Here is a 10,740-nt window from a genome sequence, read left to right as displayed (position 1 = left end):
AAAATTCCCGAACAAATGTTGAAGGTTGTATATAGACATAAAGTTTCTAGATTTGGAAAGAGAAATATACCAGTTTAAAAATCTCTTTACGGGGACTTGGTCGATGGTGTGGAATGCTGTGGTGTGCTTGTATATTTTCCGGATTAAAAAAGTAAGACTGAAACAAGACACCGGAAAAACGCCACCAATAATAATATCATTTTATCATTCGTCTTAAGGAAGAGGATGAACGATCTCAGATTGAAGAGGCAACGTATCATATTAAGTAATGTTAAGATATCCTCTGCCTTCGAAAACCATGTTCGACTTTTCAGTAAAGCTTGTTCCTTATTATTCTTCTAAACAGCTTCCTTTATTGCATGCAAATACCGTAACTTAAAAACTATAAAAAGCCGAACTCTGGAAGTTAGACTTACAGGAGTGTAGCATCCTTTGTGTTTTTTCTATACTCCTGGGCGTATACATTTACGCATATAAAGTACTGCGCACAATTTATCACTGTTGTCTCACGTGTTCTATGTAAATTATGCTGTCTGCGATCATAACCTGACGGCGGAACCGCATTATGGACATTCGACGCCGTAGAAAAAAACATACATAAATACAGTAGTCGTCCGTTCTTTCAACCGAGTTACTTCAAATCGAAAACGCAGCTTAAAGCACCAGTGTTTTACACATCATGGGTGGCCTTGAATAATTCACGACCAAGATAGTCGGAGCTCTCTCTCTCTCTCTCTCTCTCTCTCTCTCTCTCTCTGTCTCTCTCTCTCTCTCACGATTTGACCGCAACGGTCGTCATCCCGCTCATTTTCGACTTGTTTGTTCTACAAACAATTCGTTTCTTCAACATCACTTGGTTGGAGCAAATCAAATTTAAATTTAGAACGAAACAACTGTTGTATCTGTCTCCCATCTCTAATCATCACCTCTACCTCGCGTCTTGGTCGTACGGTAACTGTACGATTTTTAAGCGATGTACCGAGGACTGTTGACACAATGAAAACGAGTTTGTAAAGAGTAACATTAATCGTCATTTAATAAGGTAAAGGGTTTAATAAAGTAAGGAAAGAAGTATCTCTTACAATGTCAAGAACAAGGTCTAGACACCACTTACATTTGGCGTCTTTGGAGGGAGTGGGAACGGCCCAACCGTAACGACGAAAAAATATCACGGGATGAATGAAACCGACAGACCGTTAGAGCAATTTGTATCCGAATATTCATCATCACGTTCCACGTCAAGCATTCATCCAGATCTCGCATAACACGAGAACAGATTTGACATTTTCTCCCTGTAGTTATGTTAATTTGTGTTTCGGTGAGCCAAGGCGGTTGAAATTTTAAGCAGACGTCAAGTCTCAACACATGTAAACCAAAATTGGCATATTTGAAAATTTAAATAAAATTGACGGGTTACGGGGTGTTTCGAAGATTAACGGAGCTATGAACCCACCTCTACCCATCAATGTGACGGTATATCACCGGCAACTGCAACGCTGTGCATCACTACCGTGAGATCGACCCAGTTTTCATAGTTGAGCAATATATATTGTATAAAAAACGAGGCCTTGGCGCAATAATCATTGCATAACCGTTACAAAATCGTTCATGAAAATAATACAAAAACCAAAATCCCTCTCAAAGTTTCCCGTTATGTCATTACCGAACACCAATGGCGGGCGACTGCAACTCACTCAGGCACGCGTCTTACATTGTAAATCCCGACTGGGGCTACAGTAATATTTGGCATTTATTTCAATTTTTTGTTTCGTCTATATAGGCAGTTTCTTAGTAAATTCCCAAAAGCAGCAAATAAAATGCAGGTCGAAATATTGCCTTACATTTAAAACAGGCTACAGCCAACAAGTGCACTTACTAAAATTCTTGTTTACCCGGACAGATATTTAAAGATAAGCATCACACAGTGCAAGCACTTACTACTATACTAGCATGCTCAGTACGGCATACAACAGTGAAAGACAACTTCGCTTGATAAGTTTATTATGCACGAAACACGTTGAGTTTTGACCTCGACCCCACCTTTAAACACTCCAAGGAATGTTTTAACAATAAAAGGCCAATCAATAGCAGGAACACAATGGAACATGTTCTTTAGGGCTTATTTTCTACATAAATGACGAAAGCCCCCACCCCCTCCTCGATGAACAGGCGTTGCAAAAAGACGATGTGGCACGGTGTTCCGTGTAGCTCTCCTGCATGGCAAGGGAAGCAAGTCGATTTTGAACATGATCGCCATACCTAGACAGTGTTCGGTCGCACTGACATCAACATTGATACAGATAACAGCTCCCACCTAAACAAAGTCGAGAAGTTAACAATGCACCTAAGGTCTTTATTGAAATCGTTTCTCTCATGCTGCACGACGTTCTGTCCAAGACTAAGTACAAAAGGCCTCTCTAGTCAATCATCTAGGTTCTATGCTTGCAATCACGTTGTAATACTCCATGATCCAAGACACCGTTCAAATAAAACGCTGAACTCCGGTATCTCGGCGCATTGGAATGAAATGTAAATTAGAAAATGATACATACAGGGTGTATCTGAAAAGTGCAACGCACTTTAAAACTTCTGGTCATACAGGGTATGTTGATCTTCATCACGGTCCCTCCTTGTCGGGGTACCGTGTCTTTATATATTAATTGGAGTTCATATACTAACTGGAGTTCATACACATGAACATGAGATAGAATGAGATGAAGAGAGACAGATTAAATGTATCATAAAAACAGTTCGCCTTGAAAATGACCTGTTGACTTGTTTTGTGAAGTCGTTTATTCACCATTTTTTCGACGTCATCAGAAATCCACCGTTAACTTTACGTCATTCGACCCGCTCATATTGCTGCTTGAACGTGTGTAGTTCTCAAGTCTCCAGTTGGCAAGACTGAATTAGGTCAGATTCTTATGAAAACCTGAAGAGTTAAGTCTCTATAACTTCAAGTTTGTGACTTTCGGTCAGGCGTTCAACAAATCGGCTTACATCACAGATCAGAATACATGTACAGGAAGAAGTATGTCCGACATTTAGAAATGTTTTGAATGACAAACCCCTGATTGCATCACAGGTTTTGCTCATTGTTAGAAATGTGGTCATAAACAAAGCAACTAAAGGAGGTAACAGCCATCCTGTCCTTTAAAGGAAAGTCAAACAATAATGAAGGCATTTCAAGAAAAGCAAGCCATCACAAATGATACATATACGCCGAAATAATATAACCGATAACACAATATATTAGAAATAGAATTGTAAAACCGAGACGTCGATATCGCGACAGGATTTTTTTTTGTAATGGAGATATTTCGGTCAATTACGTGTAGTTGCAAAATTTTGGTGTTTCAAAGTGAAATTCTTTGATGTTTGACAAACCTGAGAATCGTAAGCTGGGTGGACATTTGTTTCTCAATACAAGTTTTGCTATTTGCTCTCCTTTTAATGCACTTTTACTTTCTAGAGAGCAACACGAAGCTTTAATGCCAACATCGTACCAGCATCAGTCAATCTAATATAATAAGGTCGATAAAACAATAAAGCATACTTGTATGTATTTTGAATTGCAAAACGAAACGAATCGACGGATATAAAGTATGTCACAGTGTATTTTCCCTGTGAAAAATTTCACTGAAATACTAGTAGGTTCTGATTTTATATTAAGACCCTATTATGGAAACGATCGTATACAGAGCATGGAGGACATATTGGATCGTAACGCAAAACAAACTAGAGAGCCATAAAGCAAATAAATAATTATCTCGCGAGCACAAGATACTATCGTGTGCTCGCGAGTTAATTATTCTTCATTCTTTTGCTTTACAAAATGTCCTTACGGGCATAACAATAGTGTGTTCTAGTTGTAGCCAGGGATACACAACAAAAAAGACTCGTTAGGACTTTCAAAAAGTTCTACGGTAGATATGACGACATTGTGGCCAAATATGACACCTCGGTCACTCGAATGATTAGCGACAGTATTCCCGGCTTTGACTTATTACAGTGATTCATATCCTGTATCATTTCATCCAATAGTTAGACAATTTTGGGACCAATCCTGACGGGTGCAGCATGCTAGCAGGGTACGCTTACCCATTCCGGACACCTGGTACCACCACTAACTATCAGTGGTTCAGGATGGTCCTACTTAAATTTGTAAATCACAAATGTCCCATGGACCTGGTAATTTATTACCTTGAATGGAAATGATTATTGGACCAGTTAAATGTCATATTGCCAGATCGGAACACCATGTATATGTCCTAAAGTTACTTGCAGAGGAATAAGAAAGTATTCAGCGAAAATATTAGTATGCATATTGATTTGGGGCATATTTCTTACCTCTAGCTTGGTCAATACCAGTAGATTTTGTGACTTCATTTTCCTACAGTATTAATGATAATGTACCCGATTATCAGACGTTTAGGCCCAGGTGTTTTCTACATCCACAAATTCACTGCTAATGCCAAAACTATAAAAAATAACAGCAATGATGTATCCCCTCCCAACCCATAATGGACTCAAGCAAACTTTGCACGACATAATGTACTCGGCTTCGCCTTGTACAATATGTCGTACAAAGTTTCCTTTCGTACTTTATGGGCCAGGAAGGAGGTACATTATTGCTTAATTATAGACTGTAACGCATGTAGCTGAAGAAGTTTTTTACAACGCTTGTGAAGTAATGGAATCCTACTGACAAATGAGCATAGCTTTTATTTAAAAACAGTACTAAACATATAAATAATTCAAATAAAATGCGATTTATCACCTCTTGCTCAAGTGCAGATCGATTCTACGTGAATTCCCCCTGAAAGACAGCTATAAACTGTTCAAATTTCCTATTTCAACTTCGACAGAATCCATTTATATAACCTACAAAAACTGATGTTGATCAAGGAAGTTGACTAAAGTGTTGTTTGTCTGATTTCCCTGGTCCTTCTGATGAAGTGACGACAACGTCCTTCATTTTATCATTCTTTTAAAGGGAAGAAGACAAATGATCTCATATCTAAACGGCAACGTATCAAGAGAGTAATATGAATATTTCCCATGCCTCCGAAAATATCTTCAACCTAACTTTCAGTTTTAGATAACGATACATTTTATGATTACTCTCCAGAATAGCTTGCAATCGCCTGCATTGCCGTTGCCTGTAAACCAAACATGCTGAACAGTGCACCACTGGGCTAATACGATTATAGTACAACACCCTTAAGGTGTTTTTAATATCTTATACACCAGCGCCAATGCATCTGTATATCTCAAGTACTGTGCGTGAAATTCACCAATGCTGCCTTACAAGTGTCCAATAAAAAATATGTTGAGTTATCTGCGATGGCGCCGTATTCAACCTGACAGGGCATCGGATACCGCAGATAAACATTCTTGCATTGGTCGCCCGTTTTTCTTTCGACCGATTCACTTGGTCGGACCTGCAACCAACAAATGTCTAGAGTTCGCGAGATGTGCTCTGGTCACATCAACATCGGTGGCAAGGCGTACTACCTCCATCCCAGTGAGATGGCGCTGTACCAAATTCTCGTGATGACGTAACATCGAATCACTGTCACGTCATTTCCAGACCAATTGATACTGCACCGTAGTTTCCTCTCAACACCTTCCGGGGATCCAAACACCGTTCTTGAAGGATTTCCGAAGATCTCCATCGTTTGCCAGAGGAATGGCGTCCTTTATATGTTCTATACTTGACATTAGTCGTTTGTGGAGTTCATTGACTTTCTCCGGTTGACTTTCAGCTAAATTGCTTTCTTCTAATGGGTCATCTGCGAAATTAAGCACAAGCAATTGATCATAAAACCTTGGGAGCGAGTGGTCAAAAACGGGTAAAAGAGCCTGTGGAAAGGCGGCGTTGTGCAATTTTGAAAAGCATCGCGTATTTGTCAAATTTGTTCTACGGCTGAGTGGATCTTTGAACAAACTCTTGCCTTTCTTCGCAAAATATGTTACTATTGTTGGCACAGACATGTCGAAGTACTCATCGATATTGAGATGAAATACAGCAATGGTGTCGGTTTTGTAGGCATTACTATGTGGAGGACCTTCATATTTGACATCTACACAATAAAAAAAACCCTAACTACTCACTTGCAATATTATATAAATATTTCGCATTGGTGTTTAAGGAGGTACGTTGGTTGGCAGTGTATTGGCTGGTCGTGTCTGCATCGTCTGTTTCTGTACGATTCGTGCCTGCAATTGAAATCAGAGAACTTCATTCAGTGTAATTGATCAAACGATTCATTAATGGTAGAATGCGCCTTGGGGACAGAAATTCGTACTCTCAAACCTGTAACAATACTTGTTTGACCTACCACTACAACATTCTGGTGGCTACATTTTGAAGCTCATGGAGTAAATAATTCATCAGCCTATTTTCATGAAAATCAAAAATGTCATTTTTCTCCATCGAGTTAACACAGCGTTGGCGGCCATTTTGAATTTCAAATATCGGTAAATTTAATATATTTCTCTAGTCCAAACTTTGCATAGTGGTCCTTATTTTTACTCTTGATTTCGAAAGCGAATGGTTTAAAGTTCCCTTACGCTAAGTTTGAGCAAGAAAACTAGTGTTTCAGGCCCTTACTGCTTTAAACGACGAAAAATTACCTGGAGATCTTTCGTTGCGGTAGTAACACGGTAAAATCATTGAACAATTACCACATGTCCCAAGTAATTAGTAACATTTTTTAATGTAGATGCAGGACAAATTCACTGACAAAATCACTCATTTAGAGTTTTCTAAAAATTTACTTTTTTTTTCTTATTGAGTAGAAAGAAGGACATGAATTCATAAACCAACAGGAAAGTACAGGTTTGTATACATTTAAAAGTTTAAGTTGCCAACCTTTGTCTTCAAGGTGTTCCATTACGATTGGGGAGCTGGCCTGATTTTCAGTCAGTTTGTAATCACCGTGCCTGACAAGGGAAAGGTAATTAATTAATTGATTAATTAATGAACATACAAGTGAAAACCGAGGACGCATACGCTCAAATGTATCACCCCGGAGCTCAAAGGTATTCATGAATGAACAACTACAGAGGGCGCCACCATTTGTATCACCTGTCTCACTCGTTTCATCTGGTGTAAGCGGGACCAGGGCACACGTATAGTGCGCTGGTACTACTTTGTTGCCATTTTAAAATCAATGTATACAGAGTTTTATATGAATCTTGCTATCAAAAGCTTATCTTTTAAAATGACTCCCTAATTTACCAAGAAGATAGCAATGTCATTGGTTACGGTAAAAATCACACCAACCTGACGGCAGCAACAATTGGATTCTGCGACAGAATGTTGTAAATGAAACTGTGTCTTGGTGAAGAGAGTCCCTGGATCAGGGTTTCAGATAAGTCCAGTCCATCAAAAGTATCTGATGAAGAAACAATCAGGCGTAAAAATGTGCATATGTGGTATTAATCACACAGCTCGAGACTGTGAAGAGGTCGCGGTCAAAATCGTAGGGTGAAGCCGGGTGCATTTCAGTTTGGATGCTGAAATCAGGTGATCAAGTACCGTTCCAGGGTAGGTTGTGAGCTCGGATCGGAATAGAAATGTCTTTTATGTGCGATCGACACAAAGAAAAATGTCAATTGAAAATAAACGAAATATCATTGCCTTTTAGACAGAAATAAAGTGACGAGTAACATTGATTCAGTTTCTGTACCAGACCTAACAGTAACAATTCCGCTTCCTTCATAACGTAGAGGGCGTACTTACAGTTTGAGCTGTGGCGGCCAGCAATGGATACTAGCGTAGGAGCCCAGTCAATGACGTGTACCAATCTGTATTGCAAGAAAAACAGACACATTTTAGAAACAAAATATCGAGATTTCGACAGATTTAAAACTTTGAAACACTGGTAACATTAACCGTGACAGTCGCTGCTACATGCCCGGGGGGGGGGGAGGGTAACTCCATGGCTAATAGTACGGGGGGGGGGGGGCTCCCCACGAACATGGAAACCCAAACTGTTGTGATACCAGTTTTGAGCAAAAAAACTATCCTTTCTGATACCATACAATACCATACGTATACAGATACGACTCACTCGCCTTGCCTACCAGGGGTACCAACAGTCCAACCGACAGATCGGAAAATTTGATGGTAGATATGGGATGTAGATACATGGGTTTCCAGTGTTGACAGCATGATTTTTTAACAATGTCAGTTTGTGTTTAAAACCGGACCCTTTCTCATACCAACACCTCGTGAAGAGTATACCCTTTCTGATACCAAACAGTGCAAAAAAACGACCCCTTTCGCGCGGACCCTCCCCGTATAGCCATCTATGGGAGTTACCCCCCCCCCCGGGGCTACATGTGACCGATCACAATTTGCAGTATTTAAAGCTGTACAGTACAGAAAGACTTTTCTGTGAAATTATCGTCCTCGTTATTGCCTTCTACAAGAAACAGCATCAGACACATTTTCCTTCCAGGTATTCGGTCACTCGTCTTTGCAAATTATTGAATTCATCATGGCGGCAAAGTAAAAAAAAACTTCCGTAAAATATGTGCAGACCTGTTGACAGTAATTTAACCAATACACATCGCTGACCCGTCTCTTATGACAGATATACATCTACCAAAATTTGAATTAACTGTGTAACTTAATACCGCCCTGATCAGCCTGGCCGGCATAACTCGTGAAATATTTCAATATAAAAAAATCTGAGATTCTTACTCTTTATTCACATAGCCAGTTTTGTTCATCATCTTTCCATGCGAGAAAGCTGGAACTCGAGTTCTCCGTTCGGATAGATATTCCCCATTGATGTTGACCGTTGAGGTTGATTCGTCATCCTTCAAGTTAACATCAACACCGTTCTGTAAAAGTAAAAGTCTCCATGCACTCAAACAAATAGTCGCAAGACTGTTGGTTTTAGTTTTTGATGTCCTACAATTTATCTTTATTCAAAGTTCTTGTTAGTTTCGTTAATTCTGAGACATGTAGAACAACATTTTCATTCTGTCCGAAACTGGATTTTACAACACTCGACATCATGCCATGGTTGCTGAAAGGTAAAACTACTGAAAATTGTAAGAAAGACACTGTTCTATCACAAAGTGGACACACCTACAATGCAAAATCTAATAACTCAAAGTGCAAGCTCCAAAGCTGAAGTAATGCGACACGTTCAAGTTGAAACAGAACATTATAACACACAGAAAAAACTTGGCAAAACAGCGTGAGTGGTCTGAACTACTTTGTAATAATTCTACGCAGTGTACTCTGAATGTTGACTATTATGCATTCAAAAATACAGTGATACGTGACTGTAAAAGTAGAACAGGAAGATACACATGAAAGTGTGGGGGTAATTTCTACTTACATTGCTGGCAAAGACGAGTACAGTTTCCTCCCATAATCCACTGCTCTCCAGGTGTGATTTCAAGTTCCCAACCAACTCGTCCAGCGCTGATATTGCGGCTGCAGAAAGGGAAGAATGACTCGTATCTCACGACTGCTTTCACGTTTCCATGTAGAAAGCTTTTTTTTTTTTACTATCAGATTAATCACTGGTTCCGACGTAAAATTACACAGTCATTGGTATATTGTTTAATTTTATCGATTAAAACAAAGGTCATCCCTCTGCGGCTGTGCGATTTTGTTGTTGATAAACTTTGCCTCCCATAAATTTGCGATGGATGTCGAGCAATGTGAAGTAGTTCATCATTTGATGCACGTTCATAGGTCACCCGTTTTGTAGCTTTCCAATCACCGTAAGACTTTGCCAGATATACTTTTTTGTATCCCTTCGTTTTTTTGAAGTTGCTTAGTCCGCGGCCACCAGTTTCGGTACAGTGGCAAATTTTTAAAATTTTGATATGCAAAAGGGATGCTGGGATATGTTGTCCATAGCAACGGACCCGTCGTATGGGTGATACATGCATAGCCGCAGATGGGACGCCCCCCTTCCTTAAAGTGACAGCTGATCTCTAAAACCTTCTCGCGTAGGACTCTGATCGTAAGTACAATAGATCAAAGGCCCTTCTGCAGCATTGGCTGCACTCATATTGTGCAAAATTAAAGTAGCTTTCTGTTTTGTACGACTATTTAGACATACTATACTCGATATAGCACTTCATCAGTATCTATATATTACCAACGGTCATGTAGTAGGTGAAGCATAAGCAAAGGAATGACTCTGAAAAGTTGCCAAACTATAAAACCATGATGCTACTTTTTGACATGATGAAGCACTAAAGTTTATAAATAGGAGTTTCACCCCATACCGTATTCCGGTCCTCTCTGGAGACATGGCTAATTACAGTTAAAAAAGACAGTTTCGTACCATAACGTGTTCTCTGTGTTCTATCCTCGACTCCATCATACGTTTCTTGAAACCGCTGAGGAATCTGTGATTGAAAATAAAACGTAAATACAATTGTAGACATAGACTTAAAGGGCAATAGCTGTAACTTCTGATGATTTTTTCCCCTACTTTTTCTTGTTCTACTCCCCTGGGCATATTGAGCTACACAGTATTCAGCTTGTCAACTAAGCCTGGTACATGTGTAGACTGCATTGTTGTTTTTGACAAGTGAATTCTGGTCCGGACTAGAACTCAAATGTAAACAATAACATAGCATTTTATTGCACATATAATGCTGGGTTGACTTGCTAAACTCGGGGTTTTTCAACATGCTTTCGGGAGTAGAACAAGAATTTACAATTGAAAAAAAAATTGTGAAAAAATCTTAAAA

General features: G+C 39.4%; 1 protein-coding gene across 2 annotated transcripts in view; it reads right to left on the bottom strand.

Moving 5' to 3' along the window:
• Positions 1-4,683: 4,683 nt before the first annotated feature.
• The window catches only part of LOC139138381 (arylsulfatase B-like), a 24,583-nt gene continuing 18,526 nt past the window's right edge, over positions 4,684-10,740 (bottom strand). For both annotated transcript variants that reach the window (XM_070706743.1, XM_070706742.1), the window contains exons 10-17: positions 10,329-10,392; positions 9,366-9,463; positions 8,717-8,859; positions 7,751-7,815; positions 7,292-7,403; positions 6,878-6,948; positions 6,118-6,222; positions 4,684-5,795 (exon numbers count right to left, since the gene is read on the bottom strand). In XM_070706743.1, coding sequence (XP_070562844.1) covers positions 5,623-5,795; positions 6,118-6,222; positions 6,878-6,948; positions 7,292-7,403; positions 7,751-7,815; positions 8,717-8,859; positions 9,366-9,463; positions 10,329-10,392 — 831 coding nt within the window. In that variant the 3' untranslated portion in view covers positions 4,684-5,622. The remainder of the gene's footprint in view (positions 5,796-6,117; positions 6,223-6,877; positions 6,949-7,291; positions 7,404-7,750; positions 7,816-8,716; positions 8,860-9,365; positions 9,464-10,328; positions 10,393-10,740) is intronic.

This window comes from Ptychodera flava, chromosome 8 (assembly GCF_041260155.1).
Source record: "Ptychodera flava strain L36383 chromosome 8, AS_Pfla_20210202, whole genome shotgun sequence".
NCBI classification, from domain to species: Eukaryota; Metazoa; Hemichordata; class Enteropneusta; family Ptychoderidae; genus Ptychodera; species Ptychodera flava.
Note: the sequence above shows the minus strand (reverse complement) of the source record. Positions and strands in the feature narration are given on the sequence as shown.